This window comes from Cuculus canorus, chromosome 23 (assembly GCF_017976375.1).
Source record: "Cuculus canorus isolate bCucCan1 chromosome 23, bCucCan1.pri, whole genome shotgun sequence".
Taxonomy (NCBI): Eukaryota; Metazoa; Chordata; class Aves; order Cuculiformes; family Cuculidae; genus Cuculus; species Cuculus canorus.
Genome location: NC_071423.1, coordinates 527,711 through 550,955, shown reverse-complemented (window position 1 = coordinate 550,955; position 23,245 = coordinate 527,711). Strand labels below are relative to the sequence as shown.

Below are 23,245 nucleotides of genomic sequence, written 5' to 3'. Positions count from 1 at the left end.
AGGAAAGCTGGGGAGGGGCTCTGGATCAGGGAGTGCAGGGATGGGATGAGGGGGAACAGTTTTGGGCTGCAAGAGGGGACATTGAGATGAGATCTTAGGAAGAAATGTCTTCCTGTGCGGGTGGGGAGGCCCTGGCCCAGGTTGCCCAGAGCAGTGGTGGCTGCCCCATCCCTGGAGGGGTTCCAGGCCAGGTTGGATGGGGCTTGGAGCCCCTGATCCAGTGGGAGGTGTCTCTGCCCATGGCAGGGGTGGAACTGGATGGGCTTTGAGGGAACTGGATGGGCCTTCCAACCCAAACCATCCCATGATTCCACGATCCCTGGATCTGGCCCTGACTGCCTGGGTCACCCACGCTGAAAACCAGCCAAGTCCAAGGAGCAGTGGGGGTTTCTCCCTCTCTCTCTGACCCAGGACTCATGGAACCCTTTTAATGGATTTTATACAGCCGCATCCTCACCCCCCCCCCGCAGCGATGCTGTAGGGGATTCAGGGAGCTGCTGGGGCTGGCAGAGCAAAAACAAAACAAAACTCAGGCCCCTCCACATATCATTTCAGCTGCCCTGAATTTACTCCTCGTGACACTTGTATTTACCCTGCTAAATCAATGCCTATTAGAGGCTTTTTTTTCCCTGGGAAAACTCAGGTACTTTAATTTATTGCCTTTAATAGCCATATCAAAGGCTTTCAGGAGCTGAACAGAAAGTGCTGCAGGGTGAATTTCCACAACCACTTTCCATTTTAAAAAAGAAAAGTGGAGTTGGGCAACAAAAGGTGCTTTTCAGGCTGATTTGGGGCTGTGATCAGGGCAACTGTGCTCCCAGTGCCGGGATCGAGATGGGAGATTAAACAGGCAGCTGAGAAGTTGGTTGATAATTATTCCACTCCTGCACAATCCCACCTTGCAGAAGGAATGGTAATTAAAGCCATGGACTAATTAATGCGTACCTTGCTCCCCCTGATCGTGGTGAGCCTTCGAAGGGAAGCTAATGAGGTGGAGATGGGTGAAGGCTACACGTTGGGGCAGCAGCATCCACCACCGGTGTCCGCGAAGGAGCAGCGGGAGCAAAACTGGACTCAAATCAAATCAAACAGAGCTGATCCAGCCCTTCCTGAGCCACCGGGCAGCTCGGATCCCGGCAGGGCCAGGGTGGGGAAAGCCTCCAGGACTCAAATCTTTTAAGAAGAGCCAGTGCTGAGGTGTGGAATAAAATTAAGGCTTCACATTTATTACAGCACACCCTAGCTGAGACTTTGAGATGCTGGTGGCCAAGTCCAGTTTAGAAGGGAAGGATGAAAAGAAAAACAGGGATATAAAAGAGATTATGTTTGGGGGGTGATGGTTTTGGCAGCCCCATCGCAGTAGATGTAAATAATTTGCTTTTTGCGTTAGCCCGACCATTTTAGCCCCAAACAGAGGCCAAAACCCAACTTGCGACCCAGGGAACTGGGCAGCTGCCCAGCTCCAACCCTGCCCTGCTGGGTGTCCCTGGGCATATCCTTTAATCCAGCTCAGGGGTTCAACTCCTCAGTGCTGTGGGGCTCAGCCCCTGCCCCGTGGGGTCCAGGGAGGGGGACGGCAGGGGAGCGGCCTCTGACGCCTGCCTGCATCCTTTCCCAGATGGACCGGGGGGAGTTCCAGCAGGACTCGGTGTTGAAGCAGCTCGAGGTGCTCAAGGAGGAAGAAAAGGAGTTTCAAAACCTGAAGGTGAGATGAAGCCTGGGAATGTACCCCCCTCTGTCCCCAGCCCCACGTACAGATGTGGATCAAAAGTCCCCAGGTTGCTCCTGCAAGAGGTGCTGCACCTCAGGGTGCTGAGCACAAACACCCATGTCTGCAGCAGAGCAGAAGCTCACCCAGCATTGCTTCTTCCAGGTTTTCTGTCCTTGTGCCACATCCCTGAGTGCCACCAAGGCTGACCTGTACGCCAGGGCTCTCCCTGCACATGGAGGGATGCTCTGCTACCCCCAGCGCTGCTTTCTGATCCCAGCACCCTTTGGTGCCAGGACAGTGGGGTGCAAGGAGCTCCCAGGCTCCCCCTGCCCTGATAGGATGAGATGTCATCTAGAGGGATGTGGACAGACTGGAGAAGTGGGGCTCTGTGAACTTCACAAGGTTCAACAAGGTCAAGCGTAAGATCCTGCATCTGGGTCAGAGCAATCCCTGTTTTCAGTACATGATGGGGGATGATGTGATTGAGAGCACCTGCAGAGAAGGACTTGGGGTGCTGGGGATGAGAAGCTTGACACGAGCAGTCAACGTGTGTTCGCAGCCCAGAAGGCCAACCATGTCCTGGGCTGCATCCAAAGCAGCGTGGCCAGCAGGGCGAGGGAGGGGATTCTGCCCCTCTGTTCCTCTCTTGTCAGACCTCATCTGGAATACTGTGTCCAGTTCTGGAATTCTCAACATAAGAAGGAGATGGAGCTGTTGGAACGGGTCCAGAAGAGGCTACAAAGATAATTGTAGGGCTGGAGCACCTCTCATACGAGAACAGGCTGAGAGAGTTGGGGTTGTTCAGCCTGGAGAAGAGAAGGCTCCAGGGAGACCTTATAGAGACCTGCCAGTACCTGAAAGGGCTACAGGAAAGCTGGAGAGGGGCTGTTCATAAAAGCTTGTGGGGATAGGATGAGGGGGAACGGGTACAAACTGGAGAGGGGCAGATTTATACTGGACATCTTGTGGCTGCCCCATCCCTGGAGGTGTTCAAGGCCAGGTTGGATGGGCCTTGGGCAGCCTGATCCAGTGGGATGTCCCTGCCCATGGCAGAGGGGTTGGAATTAGATGATCTTTAAGGTCCCTTCCAACACAAACTATTCTATGATTCTATGACTTGGAGGGGGCTGAGCTGAATGGGATGTGTTGGTGGCACAAGAGGTGTGTTGGTGGCACAACAACCCCTCTTGCCTGCAGCATCAGGCAAGAGGGGTTCTTGGTTGAGGGTGCCATCTATCACATCATGGGTGCAACTACCAACCTGCCCACCCTATTCCACTCCACAGGATCCCACCAACGGCTACTACAGCGTCAACACCTTCAAGGAGCACCACTCCACTCCCACCATCTCGCTGTCAGGCTGCCCAGCGGACCTGCGCCCCACCAGCAAGCAGCGGGTGCCCACCGGCATGTCCTTCACCAACATCTACAGCACCTTGAGTGGGCAGAGCCGCCTCTACGACTACAGCCAGCGCTTCGTGCTGGGCATGGGCAGCAGCTCCATCGAGCTGTGTGAGCGTGAGTTCCAGCGCGGCTCCATGAGCGACAGCAGCTCCTTCCTCGACACCCAGTGCGACAGCAGCATCAGCAGCAGCGGCAAGCAGGATGGCTACGTGCAGTTCGACAAGGCCAGCAAGGCCTCTGCCTCCTCCTCTCATCATTCCCAGTCTTCTTCCCAAAACTCAGACCCCAGCCGGCCCCTGCAGAGGCGGATGCAGACACACGTTTGAGCCCCTCCGGGGATGCTCAGGACCCTCCGCGCGGGCGCCGTGGCTTCGTGCTAGGACAGTCACACCCGCCAGGAGCGGCGGCGGGGAAAGAGGCTGGATCCAGCCCGCCCAGAGTGGGGCTGCGGGGTGGGGGACTTGCTGATCATCCCCCCCCCAACCCGGGACATGGCTAAGCACAACGCCGCTGAGGACGCGCCGAGCCGTCCCCAGCCCAAGCACGCGCCCCGCGCCCACCCAGCCGCTCGCCTCTGCTTCCCACCACCCTCTCCCACCCGGCTCTTCCCCTTCCTACTTGGTGTTCGGTGTCCATACTTATAGAGTCCGTTTCGGGGGGTTGGGGGGGGTCCTGCTGCGTGGGACAGGGTTGGGGGGCACCAGTGGGATGGGGACCCCCCCGGGAAGGGCCTCTCCGCGCTGTATCGCAGCGCCGCGGTAAATACAAGAGGTGTTTCTCGTGGCACGCCTGGGCTGATGGCCACCACGCGAGGACGATGCTTGCCCCAGCGTGGACCTGGCCTGGAGCTCCAGGGGTGTGGTGGGGAGGTTCTTGGGGGACCCCACAGTGGGGATGTCAGGGGCAGAGGGAAACTGAGGCACAGGGCAGGTGTCTCCACCACCAACCAGCATGGGAGCCAGGGCATCACACCAGGACAGCGCAGGTAAGGGACATCTGCGGGGACACAGGTGTGAGGGCAGGGACATGGCACAGTCCAACGCTCCTGGACCCCCAAACCCCAGCAACCCATCACCCATCACGTGTACCCTGCGGGAGGCTCCACGATAAATCAGCTTTTAAATTAATTAAATTAACCTTCCCACCCACCCCCAACAAAGGGCCCCGGCGGAGCCCAAGGCCAGGCAGCCCGGGGTCCCCCTGCTTGGGGGGGGGGGGGCTGCAGGATGAACCCCGCGCCAGCGCTAAGGCACATGATGGGGCCGCCGAGTAAAAAGGGAATTAAAAAAAGGAAGTGGGGGAATTAAATACTGGGAGGGGGCCCAGGGCAAGGAGACCCCCAAAGGCTCCTGCTCCCTTGGGGGGAGTCCCCGGACCCCCAGGATCAGCCCCTCAGCAGGGCTCTCGTCCAAATACGAGGGAGTTAAGGGAAAGGGAAAGCCCAAGGCAAGGGCTCCTGCAGACCCCTTGCCCCCCCAGGCCCGCTGGGAGGGAGGACTCCCAATCCCAAAAATCCCCTGCAGGTCCTTGGTAGCTCCAGTGCGTCGGTCAGAAAAGGCGCCGGCTGTGATGCCGTGGCACAGCCCCGCGGGGCTCCCTGCGCCCCCAGATTCTGGAGGACCCACAGTCCACCACAGCCCCCCCATCCCTGTTTGCTCCCAGAGTCCCAGCGTGAGGTGGCGGTGGTGACAAGGATGCTCTGCCCTCGCCCAGCTGCAGCCGTGCCAGTTCAGTGTCTCCTGCTCCGTGGCTGGGGACGGTGTCCCTGCGCAGCTCCAGTGCCCTCAGAAGTAGGTGAGGTTCTTGATGAGACCCAGCTCCAGCATCCGCTTGATGGCCACCGCCTCATGCGAGACATTGTGCTCCGACGCCTGCAGGACGGGGAGCAGGGAGTGACACCGAAGCCCAGTGGCAGGGTGTCATGCATTTTCCTTCTGCTGCCCTCCCAGACCTCCACCTTGTCCACCCCGCCAGCACTGAGTTGACCCTACACCATAACCTGACGTAAGGAACTCCCAAAAGCAGGGATGTGACCCTGCCCAAGCCCTGTGGCCATCAGCCCTTCTGCTCACACATAAACCCGATCCAACTCTCCACTAAAGACACTGGGCTAGAGGGAGAAGCTGGACAATGACGATCCAAAGGTGAACCTCAACGCCCCTCATGGAAGGGGAATGGGGTGTTCACATGGGAACAGCCTCCTACACTGCTCGCGTCACTGAATGGAGCAGGGCATTGCTCTCCTGAGTCCTCCATTCTGGGGGAAAAATGGAGCAACATGAACGAAAGTTGGGGGCAAATGCTTACCGCCATGGATTTGAGCGTGATCTGTTCGTAGTAGTGAATGGTCTGCTTCTTGTTGGCCGAGTCAGGATAGCCAAAGCCCGCGATATGCACCAGGTCACAGAAGTGTAGTGCCAAGGTGATGGCCAGCAGCCCTGTAGTGGGCTTCTGGAGGGAGAGGATGGAGGAGAAGCTGTGCGTAGAGCCATGGTCCTTCAGTGAGGATGTCGGCTCTCAGGGGGAGCAGGGTGCTGACCAACCCCTTCCCTTACCTGTTTGACCTTCCGTGGTTGCTTCATGGGAAGGTTAAGTAGTTTAGCAGCAGTTACTTCCATAAAATAAGGGTTGAGGATGCGCACTTGCTCTGGGTCAGCATCCCAGATCAATGGGGGCTGTTTCCAAAACCCCTTCCGAACCTGTAAGAGAACAGAGATGTCCAGTGTCATCTCTGTAAGAGAGGTAGGTCCCCAAAGGTGGAGTGGGATGAGGGTTGGACCCCTGAGCAATTGGGAAGGGGTTGGACTCAGATGCCCACCACGCTTACCCTCTTCTTGTCGTTGAGAATGGCCTCCATCCACTGGAAGTCCATGGGCTTGAAGGGTACCAGCACCAGCAATGTGTCAGGGTTATTCTCCGTCCTAGGGTTGAAGTGGGCTGACTCCGGGTAGAAGAGGCGCATGGTGGTCTTGGAGCCCACATCCTGCTCATAACCATGGACTGGGGCGTTGTTCAACCTTGTAGGGGGGTACACATGGGGACATCACAGGTGTCAGCATCATCTGCAGGTGGCACCAGGGAGGGATCAGTGGGACAGACCCAGGGCTGTACCTGATCACAACATCGTACGTGTTGATGGTCTCCCCCATGGAGCTGTTGCGGAGCCGGTGGCCGTTGCCCACCACCGCACACCTCCGGCACTTCAGACTGTGAGAGAAAAGCCCCATCTCAACCAGACTTGCGCTAAATCAAGGAGGTTTTAACCCCTAAGGGGGGATTAACCCTGCATTGTCCACTCTACAAAGATTCCCACATCCCATCCACCATCCTGGGGCTGCAGAGAATTTTCATAGAATCATAGAATGGTTTGAGTTGGAAGAGACAACTCTGGGCAACCTGCACCAGGGCCTCCCCACCCTCAACATGAAGAATTTCTTCTTAATATCTAGTCTAAATCTTCCCCCCTCCAATTTAAAGCCACTGCCCCTAGTCCTGTCACTCCAGGCCCTTGTGAAAAGCCCCTCTCCAGCTTTCTTGTAGCCCCTTCATGTACTGGAAGGTTGCTATAAGGTGTCCTCAGAGCCTTCTCTTCTCCAGGCTGAACAACCCCAACTCTCTCAGCCTGTCCTCATAGCAGAGGTGCTCCAGCTCTCCAATCATCTTCATGGCCTCCTCTGGACCTGTTCCAATAGTTCCATCTCCTTCTTATGTTGGAGACTCCAGAATTGGACACAGGGCTCCAGGTGGGGTCTCAGCAGAGGGGCAGAATCCCCTCCCTCCCTGCTGGCCAGGCTTCTTGTGGTGCAGACCAGGACACGGTTGGTTTCTGGGCTACAAGCGCACGTTGCCGACTCACGTGGAGCTTCTCATTCCCCAGCACCCCAAATCCTTCTCCTCAGGGCTGCTCCCATCACATCATCCCCCATCCTGTACTGAAACCATGGATTGCCCCATCCCAGGTGTAGGACTCATTTTTCCAAACCCTGGGCCCACAATGTGCAAATTTCCCCCCGCCCAAGAAAGCAATGATGACAATAAAGACAGAAAAGCCCCAAAACCCACCCCAGCGTTACCTCTGGATGTTCTCAGGCACAGAGTAGTGGGTGATGGACAGCAAGCGCAGGAGGGCATCTTCTGCAAAGCAGGGGTGAGGAGAAGGTAAGGAAGGCAGTAATGCCCCGGGTGCTGCCCCATCCCTGCCAAATCTCCAGAGCAGCAGCCGGACAGACAGACAGAAACCCACAGCCGGTGCTGCTGAGGCTTACCGCTTCCTTTCGTGCCGTAAGGCAGCTCATAGAGCGACGGCGTCTTCACCCAGAAATAGTCCTTCAGCTGCAAGAAGAGCGGGTGGTCCCTCGTGTAGCTGCCGAGGAGCAAAGCGCTGGTGAGACTGGGATGGGAACCTGGTTCTGCATCTCCCCTCCTTGTTCCCTATCCCCATACTCACTTCCCGATGAGCTGTGGCGCTTTCTTTTCCACCTCCCCGAGGGGACACATCGTTTTGTTCTCTTGCACAGGGAAATAAAAGCTGTAAGGGGAGAGGTTGGACGAAAAAATGATGCCTGCTCCTCTGCATTCCCCTCCTGGCAAAGGGGGCTCCAGCACCGCCACGGTGGGATTTGTGCTGGTGGTGCAGCGTCTTTGCTGGTCAGATTTAAGGTCAACGTTGCTTTGGGTTTGTATTTGCTGGTCTTGCAGCCTGGCATCAGAAGAGGTCTCTCTTGCTCTGCTTACAGACCTCATGCTCTCTGCTTTCCCCATTTCCACCAGCATTGCCAGGACTGGGAAAAGAGCGACGTTTTCCCTTTCTCCCTAATCCAGGCTCGGGAAAACACCGGCATTTGCTCAAAATCCCACAGAGCCCATGCACCAACACACGCTGAGGGGGAACCCTGCATCGTGTCCCTCCAGCAGCAGCCAAGGATGCTGTTGCCTCCTTCACATCATGTCCCCCTCCTCCGGCAGCAGCCAAGAATGCTGTTGCCTCCTTCACATCGTGTCCCCCTCCTCCAGCAGCAGTCAAGGACACTGTCACCTCCCCGGTCCCCAGGGATCCAGTGAGACGATGCTCCAGCATCCCTGCGTGGAACAGGCAGGAGGATGCCACATCCCAAGAGCGAAAGAAAGGGCAGGAGGTCCTTTAAACTTGAATAAAAGCCACTCACAGCTGTATGTACCTGTCTTCCCGGTAGATCGAGTACCAAACCATCACCAGAAACAGCGCCAGCACCCCGAGTAGCTTCCCTCCTAGGTGCCCAGAGAGCAGGGAGGAAAGAAAAACACCATCAGCTGGTATCCAGGCTTTCGATAATCAGGGGTTGGGGACCTGCAGCCTCCTCGGGATGTCCTGGTAGATCCAGGATTGCGGAGCTGCCCCAGGCCAAGCAGGGAGTGGCAGGGCCTGGCTTGCATGGTTGCCTTGAGAGGAACAGCCCTGAGGCAGACCTGGGTTGATTTTGTCCCAGGTCCAAAAGCCACAATTTCCTCCTGCTCGTCTTCTGTCAAAGGCCACACAAACCCATCCCTCTTTCCAGGTGCCTCTATCCTGGTTTTCAGCCAAAAAAAGCCTGAGGGATACCAGCTGCCTGAGCCTAGAGGATCACGGAATCATAGAATCATTAGGTTGGAAAAGACCTTCGAGATCAACTCCAACCGCCCCTGTCCACTGCTAAATCACAGCCCCAAGCATCTCATTTACCCACCTTTAAAGCCCTCCAGGGATGGGGACGCCACCACCTCCCTGGGCAGCCTCTGCCAGTGCTTGAAGGATGAATGACCCCAAAAAAAATCACTCTCCCCACCACGACTTCGGCCATGATGCCCCAGCAGCCACAGCAATGCATCCTCCTCCTCTCAGACCCAAATCTCCAAATGCAAATCCCCCAGGACCCCCCATCCCTGGTTTGAAAGAGGGAAACAGGACCCTTCCATGGGACTCACGAGACTTGTTGAGCATTTTTATCAGCAGGAGAGGCATCAGGCGAGGGCCGGAGCTCTCATCGCGGCTCCCGCTGGGCACCTGGAGTGAGAAAAGAGGGAAAGGCATCGGATGAGGTCAAACCCCATTGAAGCCATCCCTGAAAAACCCATTCAAGAGGCTTCACACCCACCACCACCACCGCTTGCCCCATCCACACCTGTGGACAAGCCGATGCGAGGGTTCCCCAAGGGATTTATTCCATTTAAATTCACATTTCTCTGCCCCGCAGCCACTCAAGTGTTGATCTACAGAGTTTCTAAAAGCCAGCAAGCAGCCATGGTTCCCGAGGAACCTCGGCCATACACCTTAAATGCCAAAATTCCAAAGGAAAAAGATTAATTCAAGAGGAAAAATGAGCCCCAGGCAGGGTTTCAACTGCAAAACACCCCAATCGCTGCCCGTGGCAATGACTTGGGAGCAGATTTGAAGCCCAGCCCTGGCTGAAGCATCTGACCGGCACCAACTACTGCAGGTACGAAGCCAAACGCGCCGCCACCGAGCCAGGCAGAAAGGATGGGAGCAGCCAAGCAAGATCACAGCACGGAGTACCACGTACTTGAGGAACCTCCAACGCTTTGGATCCAACCATCCTGGCCTGGGGCAAGGGGACACCACGAGCTTAATGCACACGCAAACACCAGCCAGGGAAGCAGGGAGACTTTTTTCTTCCTTCGAAACCTCGCGCTCCTGGAATAAGGCAGCAAAGAGCCGTGGTCGGAGCCACCTTGGGGACCAGCTTAGCCCCATCCCACTGCGATGCAGCAAGGATGGAAAATCAACTTACCGGGTGGGGAGAAGCTTGGGGTACGCAGGAGACTTTGCTCCCCGAGGACGAATCCTACTCTAAGCTCGGCTGAGAGTTTGGGTTGGTTTTGCCACCCCGGAACCGAGCTGCTCCCCACTCCAGACGAGGAGGTGTTAAACACCCAATCAAGAGGAACGGTGCACACCTGGGCTGGGTGATGGCAATTCTGTTCTTGCTTAGTCACCTTGTTCAGAGAGGGGGGGCACCCAACCTGCCTAACGAAGTGCCGTTAATGAATCCGGCACCTGCCAAGTCCTCGCCCAGCCAAGGATGAGTCAACAGCAGCGGCTTTGGGGGCAAAACATATCAAGAAAGAGAAGAAACGGGACCAAAGATGGTCCCACGAGAGCCAGGCTCTTCCCTTCCTCATCACCAGCTCCTGAAATTAAAAGGGCAGGAAGGGTAATTAATTAAAAAAGGGCAGGAAGGGCAATTAAAAGGGAATTAAGGGCAATTAAACCATGCTACAAGCAACGGGATGGGATATGAAGCAAAGAAAACTGGGTGTGTTTGACAGCAGAGTAATGGGGATAGGGACAGGAACGGGGACATGATGTGGACAGCTGAGGTGGCACCCTGGGAAAGCTCCTGTCTCCCCCTGAGCCACTTCTCCTCCATAAAACACGGATATTGAACTCTTTCCTGGTGAATCATGCCCAGGCTCAGCCCCACCATCACCTGGAGACCCCAGGCAGGGGAAGCAAAAGCCCACACACACACACAAACACACGATTTACACCTTATCTCTCGTCCTGCATCCGTGTTTCTGTCTCTACGAGTCCCTCCTGGCTTGGGAAAGCACAGGAACATTAAACCCACGATTGCACCTTCAAGGGTCGAGCAAGCAGGGGCAAGGAGCTGGGGCATCTCGTCCCTTTCTGCATCACATTTGCTTGAACAAAATCAAATTAGGTGAAACTAAAGAGCAGTTTGTGTTTCCTTGGGGTTTTTTTTTTTTCCCAGCGGAACTGCCACAAAAATCCCCAAGGGAAAACCTGCTGGAGGTTGGCGATGCTCCCTGCGGGCCCAAGCACTCCCATTTTCCCTGATCTGGGATGCTGCCAGGTATCAGGACACAAATTTAGCAGCAAATCTACCCCCCAGCTCCCTCCTGGGTGCCAAATCACCCAGCCCAGCTTCACCCCTCCCACTGGCATCTGACACTGGGGAAAATCTGCTTTCCACCCCCACCCCCCAGCCCCCCAGTGTTTGCTCTTACAAACCAGCTCTGCTTTTCTTTTTTTTTTGTTTCAATCTGGGGTTTCGAAGGCTTTCTGATCTTTTCCCAGGCCTGTACGCACAAGCTGCGCCTGATGCAAAACTTATCTAAGACAAACCAGTTAATCCCGAGGAGAACCAACGCTGGTTAGTGAAGCGTTCAGGGAATGCAGAGCAAAACAGAGCACACCCAGACTGCCCCGGCCAGGCCAAGGCAGAGGTGCTTTTGGAATCCATTTCAGCTCCCTCCAGCCTCGTGCTACGGGATCAGCAGCCCAAACCTGAGCAGCGAGAAGGGCTGAAGAGCCCGAGCCAGCTCCCTCCATCCTTGCAGAGCTGGGGGAGAGCAATGCTAAAGGGTCCTGCTGGTCCCTGCAGCATCCCTGGTCCCACCCACCATGCAGAATCCCTGGTCCCACCATGGAGCATCCCTCCAGGCCCCTAACGCAGTATCCCAGTCCCACCATGTCATCCCTGGTCCCACCATGCATCCCTGGGTCCCTAGCACAGCAACCCTTGTCCCACCACAGCATCCCTGGTCCCAGCACGGAGCATCCCTAAGCCCCTAACGCAGCACCCTTTGTCCCAGCGCTGTATCCCTGCTCCACCATGCCGCATCCATGGTCCCACTGCAGCATCCCAGTCCCACCATACAACCTCCTTGGTTCCACCACACAGAGTCCCCCCACAGTCCGCTAACACAGCATCCTCCTGGTTCCATCATGCAGCATCCCAGTCCCACCATGTAGCACCCCCTAGTCCCCTAATGCATCCCTGGTCCCAGTGCAACATCCTGGTCCCACTGCAGTACCCCAGTCCCACCGTGCAACCTCCTTGGTCCCACCACAGCATCCTTGGTCCCACCATGCAGCATCCCTGCTCCCACCCACCATGCATCCCTGGTCCCCTAATGCAGCATCCCAGTCTCACCATGCAGTATCCATGGTGCCACTGCAGCATCCCAGTCCCACCATGCAGTATCCATGGTGCCACCACAGCATCCCAGTCCCACCATGCAGCATCCACCACAGCTTCCCAGTCCCACCATGCAGCATCCATGGTGCCACCACAGCAGCTCAGTCCCACCATGGAGCATCCCTAGTCCCAGTACACATCCCAGACCCACCATGCAGCACAGAATCATAGTATCACTTGGTTGGAAAAGACCTTTGAGATCATCAAGCCCAACCGTACCTGTCTACTGAGTGTCCTTCATCCAACACCCCCTGATCCTCCACCACACCTCCCCGCAGCATCCCCGGCAGCTGGGCAAGATTCATTGCTCCCCCCTCGACCACCGCAGCTTCGGTCAGGGCACCACATTCCCTGCCAAGCCCCGGAGCTGGGGGAAAGTCCCGGGTGGATTCAGCTCCCCACTCTTGAAAGAAGCAATCAAAACAGCCCCTCTCTTTCATGGCTGAGCCACGTGCCTTCAGAGCACCCCAGGCTGAATGTTATTGCTGCATTAATTACTTAAAAGCCTCACTACCACCCCATCTTCACAGCCAGGTCTCCCCTTCCCCAGCCAGGAAAAACCCAGTCCCTGGGATGCTGTGAAGTTCCTTGTCAAGGTTCTCCATCTCCCTCTGGAGTGGGGTTTCACCTCCCAGTGTCACCATGTCCCAGGAAAGACTCCACATACCAGCAGCTGCCACGGAACTGACCGTCTTGCTCCATGGGTGACGTCAGAGTAGCCCGTTCCTGTATCTCCACCCGTTCCCACCTCCCTCCATGGCCTTGAGGGCTCCAGACAGATCCAACACCTCCAGATTTAGAATCATACAATTGTTTGATTGGGAAAGACCTTTGAGATCACTGAGTCCAGACGTCCCATCCCTGAACCGTCCCTGAGCACATCTGCCCATCTTTTGAACACCCCCAGGGATATGGACTCCACCACTGCCCTGTGCAGCCTCTGCCAGTGCTTGAGAACCCTTTCAGTCAAGAAATGTTTCCTGATGTCCAATCTGAACATGCCCTGGTGCAACTTGAGGCTATTACCTACTATCCTGTTGCTTGTCACTTGGGAGAGGAGCCCAGCACCCACCTCACCCCAACCTCCTTTCCAGGAGGAGCACAGAACGATGAGGTCTCCCCTCAGCCTTCTCTTCTCCAGACTCAACAACCCCAGCTCCCTCAGCTGTTCCTCATAACCCTTGTTCTTTAGATCGATCCCCAGCTCCCTTCCCTTCGCCGGATGCGCTCCAGCCCTTCTTGGGCCCAGAACTGAACCCAGGATTCAAGGTGTGACCTCACCAGAACCGAGTCCAGGGGGAGGATCCCTGCCCTGCTCCTGCTGGCCACCCCATGGCTGACGCAAGCCAGGATGCTGGTGGCCTTCTTGGCCACCTGGGCCACTGCTGGGTCATGTTCAGCCACCATCGACCAACACCCCCTGGTCCTTCTCCATGGAGCAACTTTCCAGCCACTCGTCCCCAAACCTGGAGCTGCATGGGGTGACGGTGTCCCAAGTGCAGGATCTGGCACTTGGCCTTGTTGAACCTCACCCCGTTGGTCTCAGCTCATGGATCCAGCCTGTTCACTACTAAATCATATCTCTAAGCACCTCATCTGCCCAGTTTTTACACCCCTCCAGGGATGGTGACTCCACCACCTCCCTGGGCAGCCTCTGTCAGGGCCTGAGAACCCTTTCAGTGAAGAACTTTTTCCCGATGTTCACTCTGAATCTGCCCTGGTACAACCTGAGGCCATTCCCTCTCATCCTGTCGCCTGTCATTTGGGAGGAGAAATTGAGAACCAAAGGGAGTTGGACAGCACAGATCCCTTTGACCACAGCCGGACCATTTCTTCTGAGCCTTGCGGGGAGCAGCAGGACAAATCCTGCACTCCACGCCGAGGACAACAACCAGGACTGACATCCAAGGAAGCAGTTTATAGTCCCAGGATCTTCCAAGCCCCCATCCCACGGCTCGTCTCCCTGCGGTAGGGCTGGCAGTGCCGGCAGAGCCTGGCAGATGCTGGATCATCCCCCGCATCCTGCCTCGACAGAACCAGCACGTGCCAGAGCCTGTGCACAACCTGGGAGGTGGGAACAGGATCCAGCCAACTCAAGGTGCTGCCTAGGCTTGGCAGAACATCAAAGGGTCCCAAATCCAGCCTGGCATCCCAAAGTTTCCTCGCCCTGGCTGCTGCAAACTCCAGGTGCTGCTCGGGGATTTTTCTTCCAAGCTGGAAAGGAAACCGAGACCCATGGTGGGGGAGAAAAACCTTGTGAGATTGCAACCCATGGCCATCCCAAGGCAAAAGGCAGTGTGGTCTGGATCCGACCCCCCAGCAGATGCTGGGGTGGGATGGGGATGATGCAGGGGGCCAGGGATGCCAGCAAACAGCAGAGCAAAGCGCCTGCAGGAGCAGGATCTGCCAATGCGGCCGTCAGAGGAGGTGGGAGGTCATTAGGACACGGCAAGGTAAAAATCAACCCCAACTGACACCGGACATCACCCAACCGAGGGCAACAGAGCCAGCCCACGCTGCCAATACTCCCATTTATCCTATTTTAAGAGCCCTGCAAGTCACTTTAAAGGAATCTTAATTGCCTCTTAACAGGAGAGGCAGCCCTGTTCCCTGAGCCCGTGGTATCCCAGGCACACAATAACCTGGCCAGAGATTCATGATAAGCAGAAAAAAACCCTCACTGGCATGCAAGCCTTAACAACATATGTACCCGTGACAAGGGTGTTATTTTGGAGGTGGCAAGAGCAAATAAGCTCAGGTAGGACAAGTATTTCCACAATGGCATGTCCTCAAAATAAACCTGGGCTGCTCCCGCCCTTCCACGGTGCTGTTGGTTTAATGTGTGCAGAGGTTGAAACACGGTTCAGGCGGTGCTGCCACTGCCATCTCCTCTCCCACTAGATTTTTTCAATCCTTTCAGCAGGAAAAACACAGGGATATGACCCAAACCCCATCCTACGGCCCCAAAATACTGACTGCATGGGTATATACAAGCATCTGATACCTCTGGGGTAATCCCATGCCACCGGAGGAGCTCCAAGGCTCCTCCTCGCTGTGTTAGGCTACGTTATTATAGGTTATACATTATGATTTATACATTATTGTTTATATTATCGAAGTTTAATTGCTTTGTTCCTGTTTCTAAAAACTAAATTAAAGACCCTTTCTTGCCGGATGTGGCTCGGTACAGGTCAGAGGTGACAGCCGCGCTGCCGGAGGAGACACGAGCTATCCATGGGAGGACAACCCTGGGTAAGGAGACAGGGGTAGGCACCCACCAGTGATGATTTTATACCCGTGGGATTTCACTGCCAAGCCCCCAGCGTCAATCCAGCCACCCCCTCCTCCCAACTGCCCCAACCGGTGCCCGTTTGCCATCACGGTCACAGCATTGCTGTGTGCTGACACCTGCATCCTCGGGGACAGCCCGGGGATGCAGGTGGTGATGGCAAGAGCGGCTTTGGCAACACGGCTTTGCACTCGTGCTTCAGTTTCATCCCCCACAAAAACCAGTAGAGAGAGGAAGGCAGCAAGCAGGGGTGCAGGGAGGGTGATGACAGCCCCATCTGCTCCCCAAGGAGCACAGGGAGCCCCACAGTATGAAAGCAGTCCAGAGAGGTAAAACTAAACCAAGGTGATGATCCAGCCAATCTCCAACCCAAAACAAGGCAATACCTACACTCAACCCCTCCAGCAAAAGCGTGTGGGAAATTAAGGGAACTCAAGCCCTGGGGTGGAGTTATCCTGCAGGCAGAGACCAGCCCGGTGGCTTTTAACTACACGGCTTCGTTTTGGGGGTCTCCAAAGCTGCCTGCCCAGTCGACATCCACTTCATAAGGCTTTAAGTGCCACCTTAACACTCCCACCGGAGGCAGCCCAGTGGTTTCCACACCGTTTCCTCCACACCTCACAACGGACAGTTTTGGGGTAGCACAACCCCCAGCGTAAAGCCACCCTTGCGCTTGAGTCCTCCAGCCCCAAAGCCTTCGGGGTGAAGCAGCCGGATGGATTTAGCCCCCTGCACTTTCCCCTCTCCCCTGCTCTCCTCTCCTCTCCCATGTGAGCAGCTGCAGAGGAAAACATCCAGAAAACAAACCGCTCCGTCACTTTGCACCCCAGCGTTGCCTCGATGCTTCATTACCCCCACAACCACCCCAGGAGGAGATGCTCGTCTCAAGGAGACCTTTTCCAGCATCCCCAGCAGCAGTGGCTGATGCCAGTCCCTATCAGAGCAGCAATAAGCACGCAGGAGGCAGTGGCTACTTACGGTCCGTCCTCTTGGTCCAGGCAGGAGCTTGGTGGGATCTATGAGGCCATCCTCTCTTCCCCTGGCAAAGGGAAAAGGCAAAACATCCTTAGAGCTACAGTAACCCACATCAGCACATCTGCACTCCCCACAAACCCACCCACCTCCTCCAGCACCCGCAGCACCCAGGGCTGGGCCTCCGGATGCTTTTAAGGAGGAGGCACAGCAGCTCAAAGCCTGGACCTCACCACAGGTTTCCCCAACGCCTCTTGGCCTTTCCCACCAAAATCCCCTTCCATGATGCACTCGGATTTTTAGGAAGCGGGTGATGCCCTTTCCCAGGAAAGGGAGATGCAGCCCTGCTCACCCTGGGATGCTCCGCAGCTCTCCTGCCTTCCCGCATGCAAGATGCTCCTTAATCCCACATCTCCGGAATCTCTTCCCCTAAAACTTGCCAAATTACACATCCTCGCCCGGTGCTGTGACATCCTTACGATTTGAGGAAGGAAAAACCCTGCTGAGAATCTGCTGCACGCAGAAATCCCTCTGCCATGCTGCCTCCCAAAGAAAAGCCTCTCTCCTGGCAGGACAGTTGCTCTGCAGCACGGTGGGGTGAAGGGGGAAAGCGAGCCCTCAGGAGCAAGCAAGCTTTGCTTTTCCACTGTGCTGGTGGGATGGATGAGGGTGGGGGGAGTCATGGCTTTTCCCAAATAAACACATGGGGAACAATCTCAGCCCGGCTTGGTGACGCAGACAGGGAAGGATGGCCTGGACGGCACCAGCAAGGCTCTCTCCACAGCTGGTGCTCAAGTGCTGGCAGAGAAGAAGCTTCCGAAGGGAAACCCTGAGAGCAGGAGGTTCCTTACCTCTCTCCATCTCCTCCAGCTGGGAAAAGCAAAGACAAGAATTGCTGAGGGCCACTCTGCCAGTGCAAGCCTTCTCCAAGGTATGCTTTGCTCTTAATGCCTCATTAATTTTAACGAAGAGGGCATGACCCCATACAAGGGATGAGGAAGGAAACCACCGACCATCTCTGAGACGTTGGGTTCTTCTTCCGCAGCTGCCCTTGGGGCACAGCAAGAGAAGAAGGGATGGCTCCATCCCAGGGCTGCACGTCCCCTCTCTGGCCAAAGCAGCTCTGCTTTCTCCCACCTCCACCATTTGCTGGGGGGATTAATTAAACCAGAGGGCTCGGGGCAATTAACAGCCAAACCTGAGGCCTCTGGGGCAGCTTTGTAAAAGCCGAAAAAATGCACCTTCCCACACCCGGTTCTTTCCAGCAGCCCTAAATCTACCAGATCATCCAGCATCACTGTCGACAAGGAGCCTTTTTATTTAGAGCCGTGAATTATAGGCTCTGCTAAGGAGGTTAAACTCTCTCCGGGGAGCTCCTGCTAAAGCACTTCATGGTACAGCATCAGCACGGATGAGGATAAGGATGAGCATGAGGATGAAGATGAGGATGCCCAGAGCTGCCTGGGGTGGGTGAGGGGACGCCTCCTTCCCACAGCATCCGTCCCGGGAGATACGGCAGCCCTGGATCAGCAGAGGACTGCAATTCCCTAACACACATCGCTGGAGGATCCAAGGTCTTGCCTGAAGCTGGTTTTTCCAGCTCAGCAGGAAGAGCCAGGAGCTGGATCGCGGTGTCCCCAGGATCGTTTTCCAGCCTCCCAAGCAGTTCCCTCACCACCAGCACAATCGGCGGTTCCCAGCCCAAGGTCCAGAACAAACCCATCACGGCTGAGGCATCTGCCAGGCCAAGAACCACCATTTCCATGACTCGCCGCGGGTGGCTCAACCCAACTGGCAGCTGATCCTGGCAGGAAACAAACATCCCATATCCCTCAAAAAGAAACTCAACAAGCTGAATTTTGCTCTTTTCCCTCGCCAGGCTCCCAGCTACTCCGTCTGCCTCAGTTTCCCCTCCTGCCTACCAGCTGCCAGCTGCATTTAAACAGCAGTTTCCAACTCTGAGAGGTGGGAAGGCACCTGGTGCTCTGCCCACTTCCCCCCACATCTCCCCTCCGGGATCAAGGCAGAACAAGAACCTGCCGCTTGCATCCTTTCCCCTATTAAAGATTAAAGGCAGCCAGGATCAGACTTTAAAAGGCTCAGCGCCAGTGCATCCCCGTGGGCACAGGCACGTTTGGGACACACACAGGCCAGTGGGGACAGGCGCAGGGCAGGGATGAGGCACCAGATCCCACCCCAGCAAGGAGCAGGACCCCCAGGAGCGGCTAGAAAAGAGCAGGGGGGAGATGGAGATGGTGTTTCTCCACCCACCGCCAGCCAGACCTGGAGCACGGCAGCCGTCCGTCTGTCCGTCCGTCGGCGCTCCATCACCGGCACCAGTCTCCCGTGGTTAAAATCACCTCCCAAGCTGGGAGAGAGCAAAAGCCAGGCTGGGAGGGGAATAAAATCCAGGTGAGCTCATCCTCCTCCTCTGGAGAAAACGTCTCCTCTTGGCACAAGCGAGGTGTTTCCAAGCCCAGCACATCCCTCACGTCACCCCGATCGCTATCGCCCCGGGACCAGCAGCTTATTCATTCGGCTGGTATTTAGCGGGAGCTAATCCGACCTCTTCCCGACAATCCTCCAGCTGAGCCAAAGGTGTAATTCCAGCATGGGATGCAATTTTTCAGTAGAGGTTTCCCTGCTGATCCTCACCCCAGCATCCTTGGTCAAGAGAGTGCAAGCAGAACCATCCCCACCAGACCTCCCCCTCCTCCTCAAGTGGGGTTTCCATTAAATCAATAATTTATTAACTATATTAAAAATAAAATAATTTCATAAATCTATTCCTATTAAATCCCTGAGAAGGGGAGGAAAAGCACGGCTGCCCAGCCAAGCCGGATTATCCGGAGCAACACAGACCTAAAAATAAACGACGACTGTTTAAGCACGAGCTTCCCGCGATAAAAACCTCCCCAAAACGAACTAGAAGGAAGAAACAGGCACAAGAAATCACTGCTGTTTCCACAATGGGGTGCTCAGCATCACCCAAAAAAAAGCCTCCTTTGAGGTGATCGCAAAACTCTAGAGAAGATCTCAAACTTCACAGAGAAGAGCATCCCCAGGATGATTTGCCACAAGACTATTTCTGCTACGAGGACAGACTGAGAGAGTTGGGGTTGTTCAGCTGGAGAAGAGAAGGCTGTGGAGAGACCTTAGAGCAGCTTCCAGTGCTGAAAGGGGCTCCAGGAAAGCTGAGGAGGGGCTCTGGATCAGGGAGAGGATGAGGGGGAATGGCTTTAAATTGGAAGGGGGAAGATGGGACATTAGGAAGAAATTCTCCACATGGAGGGTGGGGAGGCCCTGGCCCAGGTTGCCCAGAGAAGTCATGGCTGCCCCATCCCTGGAGGGGTTCAAGGCCAGGTTGGATGGGGCTTGGAGGCCCTGAGCCAGTGGGAGGTGTCCCTAAGGATGTTGAAAGTCCCTAATGATGCTAAAGCTGCATTTCCCAGGGGATGCCGGGGCTCGGCAGCAGGACAGGGGCAGGATCCCTTCAGGATCCAGTACCCGAAGGGGCTCCAGGAAAGCTGGGGAGGGGCTGTTCATAAAGGCCTGTGGTGATAGGATGAGGGGGAACGGGTATAAACTGGAGAGGGGCAGATTTGGACTGGACATTAGGAAGAATTTCTTCACCATGAGGGTGGGGAGGCCCTGGCCCAGGTTGCCCAGAGCAGTTGTGGCTGCCCCATCCCTGGAGGTGTTCCAGGCCAGGTTGGATGGGCCTTGGGCAGCCTGAGCCAGTGGGATATCCCTGCCCATGGCAGGGGAGTTGGAACTGGATGATCTTTAAGGTCCCTTCCAACTCTAACTATTCTATGATTCAATTTATCCCCCCCCTCACCCTGACCCGGTGCCGGGCACCAAACCCTCCTGCTCCCCCAGTTCCCATTGCCGACCCCCCCAGCCCTCCGGCACAGAGAGCTGCCAGGGCAGCCACCGCCCCGCCAGCACAAAGGGGCAGCGGAAGAAGAGACGGAGCTGATAATTTTGAAGACAAATCACATTTTTCCTGTTGCATAAATAGCGCCCTTTGACAGCCGGGCTCTCGGCCACCCTCGGCTCCCCCAGCCCAAATTCCACGCTCGCTCCCCAGCCCTGGCCGGGAGGGGAACCTGGAGAGCCCCTGCGCGCACCAACAGGCGGCTCTTTGTCATCCATTCGTTCACACAGGCGCTTCTTTGTGATTATGTTTTTTAATTCCATTTTTTGTTCGGAAGCAGCACTGGTTATCGCACAGGGAGGGGGCCAAGCACTTCCCGGCCCTTCCAGGCTCCCTGATGCCTCCTCCTCCGGAGAAGGCAGCGTTTAACCCCTAAAGCCCTTCGCTCCTCTTCATTTCTGACACCATTCCCACACCCCACTTCAGTCTTGGATTCCCCCTGCCCACTTGCATCCCTTCTCTTGGCATTTTTTCCCTTTATTTCTCCCTTTCCACCCCATTTTTCTCCGTGCCTTGGTGCTCTCCCAAGTCCCCTGGGTCTCAACCCGGGTGGGTCCAGATCCATCCTTGTGCCATAAAATCCCACCCCATGAACCCAATGGCCATGGAGCAACCGGAATGGGGTTTTATTACCCAGCCAGGAGTTGTTCATTATCCATTACAGGGATGCTCGGCAGGCAGCGCGCATACAGCACCAGCAAAGCCTCAGAGCAGCACGTTCCCAGGATTAAAACATCCTCAAATCTTGCCCAGTGCTTTCCTGCCTCAGTTTCCCCCCATTCCAGGGCTCAGGGAAGCTCTGCCCACTCGGCAGCGCAGGCAGGGGATGGGGCAGAGCCCCATGCTCCAGCCTGGCTCAGATATTTTTTACATATATATTCTTTGAAAAGGATATGAAAAACCCACCCCATGGAAATGGCACAAGCAGCTCAAAACCTGACGCAGGATCCGACCTGGGGCGCCGGCTTGTGCAAAGCCACAGGGCGAGTTGCAACCCCTCGCCGCCGGCATCATGCTCTGCTTAATAAAATACAAACTCAGCTGACTCAGCCCTGTTGGATATCGGGATGCAAATCCAGCCGGGAAAACATGAGCGAGGCTGCCGTGAGCTGGGGGAGACATTTTGCAAGGGGAAGAGTCAAAGCGGGAACGGCATCTGGAAGCGATCGGAGGAGAGGAGCCTCTCCCAGGCACAGCGGGGAATTCCAACGGCGTGAGCTCAGGTTAAAGCCTCCTTCACAAACCCAGGATTAAAAGCAAAACCCCAAGCTCCAGCAGACAGATTTTTAAACCTGCAAATAAGGAAGGAAAGGAAGGCAGCTCCCCCCTCAGTCCTACCTGGATGCGGCTCGGGGGTTTAGGTTGATTTGCAATAAAAGGAAACCAAACCAACTCCAAAGAAAAGGAGAAATCTCTCCGTAGGGTTGTTGTTACGGTCTTACAGGCGTGGTGTCGGGAGGAGAGTCCTCCTCCTCTTTCAAACAGCCTGCCTTGCATCACGATGCACCCCTGCACCATCCATCCCAGCGGAACGCTGTATCCCACCTCCGAGCATCCCTCGCCGGCACAGCCTACATCCCACAATGGTCCTTGAGCGGCAGCAGCTCTGCAAACCCAGGAGCATCCCAGCATCCTCCGGACAGCAGCGAAAGGCTGATGGAAGATGTCACCCTGGCTTCAAGGGAGGGGTCCTCCACAAGAGACAGATGCAGCGGGGAGCCCCCAGCGCCCTCCAGCCACTCCTGACCTACAGGACAGGGACCAGCAGCACCCATGGATGGCCAAACCCACCCCTGCTGGACACCCCAGCAGAGCACATGCCATGTTGGGATGGTGACCCCAGGCACCCAAACCGTTGGCAAAGATCTCCCTGCAGCTCTACCGGGTCCTTCCACACAGACAGCACATACATAAGCACCTGGAGACCAAACCCACCCAGCCACACGCTAACACCCGCATGGGGATTACAGAAATAACTTGCCCAGCATGAATATAAACCACCTGCACGGTGGCTTGGGCGCTCAGTGAGTCCCAAGCATCTTGCTGAAACGGTGTCGGCAAACTGCACCATCTCTCAGCATGTCAGAGTGATTTAGCGCAGGGCTGGATCCACAGGGGATAGGCAGAATCCACCCCGTGTGCCAGCGCTCACCAAATCCCACCCTCCTAAAATCGATTCTTTGGCCCCATCACACACTGAACACCCCAAAGCAAGTGCTCACCCACAGCCTTCCCACCTCCACCGCTCCCACCCACCTTCCCAGCAGCCCAGTGGTCACCATCCCACGCGGATCCGCAGCATGGTGGAGCCGAACCAGCCGGGAGAAGCGTTGGCCGGTGATGCCGGCACCACAGCTCAGTGGCCTCCGGCAGACAGCGAGACACATCCTGGAGAGGAGCCGCAGCCCGCGCCAGTCTGAAACCGCTCCGAGCATCCACCAGGCCAAGGCAAAAACCAGGATGGAGGGGGCTCCTTCTTGGTTTCACCGTTCTCCCACCAGCCAAATCCTTTTCTCCTTCCTCCAAGGAAACTTTCCAGCCAACTCTGGTCACATGCAAGGAGTCAGCAGCTGAAAACGCAGAGATTAGCAAGAACTAGATTTTTTTTTTTGCTTTTCCCTCCCAAGACGACACAGGATTTTCCTAGAAAATGCTCAATAAGCAGAAGGATCACAGCTGGAGGAGGGAGAAGCTGCTGGGCTCCAAGAACGAGTGGAGTAGTTGAAGAAGAAACACCAAAAAAAAAAGAGAAGCAGAAGTTGCAAAGAGCAGCACGAAAGCGTTAAATCATTTCCTTTCCTCATTGCAAAGTCAAACCCCCCACCCTGGCCCAGGTTGCCCAGAGCAGTGGTGGCTGCCACATCCCTGGAGGGGTTCCAGGCCAGGTTGGATGGGGCTTGGAGCCCCTGATCCAGTGGGAGGTGTCCCTGCCCATGGCGGGGGGGGGAGAC

General features: G+C 55.9%; 2 protein-coding genes across 4 annotated transcripts in view; one reads left to right on the top strand and one right to left on the bottom strand.

Annotated features, from left to right (window-relative positions):
* The window catches only part of KIRREL3 (kirre like nephrin family adhesion molecule 3), a 430,776-nt gene extending 427,010 nt beyond the window's left edge, over positions 1-3,766 (top strand). Inside the window, exons 16-17 of one of the 3 annotated variants that reach the window (XM_054086908.1) lie at positions 1,619-1,705; positions 2,998-3,766. In XM_054086908.1, the coding sequence (XP_053942883.1) occupies positions 1,619-1,705; positions 2,998-3,441 (531 nt within the window). In that variant the 3' untranslated portion in view covers positions 3,442-3,766. The remainder of the gene's footprint in view (positions 1-1,618; positions 1,706-2,997) is intronic. The other 2 variants (XM_054086909.1, XM_054086910.1) reach the window with 2 other exon arrangements.
* A 591-nt stretch (positions 3,767-4,357) lies between these two features.
* On the bottom strand, positions 4,358-22,505 carry ST3GAL4 (ST3 beta-galactoside alpha-2,3-sialyltransferase 4). The gene is given in 15 exon segments (XM_009568596.2): positions 4,358-4,986; positions 5,423-5,566; positions 5,671-5,814; positions 5,943-6,132; positions 6,227-6,322; positions 7,189-7,249; positions 7,381-7,478; positions 7,563-7,643; positions 8,281-8,362; positions 9,056-9,134; positions 9,652-9,698; positions 9,701-9,782; positions 16,361-16,421; positions 18,638-18,744; positions 21,633-22,505. Coding segments are annotated over 15 exon segments (1,653 nt in total). The 5' UTR covers positions 21,927-22,505; the 3' UTR covers positions 4,358-4,899.
* Between the last annotated feature and the right edge of the window lie 740 nt (positions 22,506-23,245).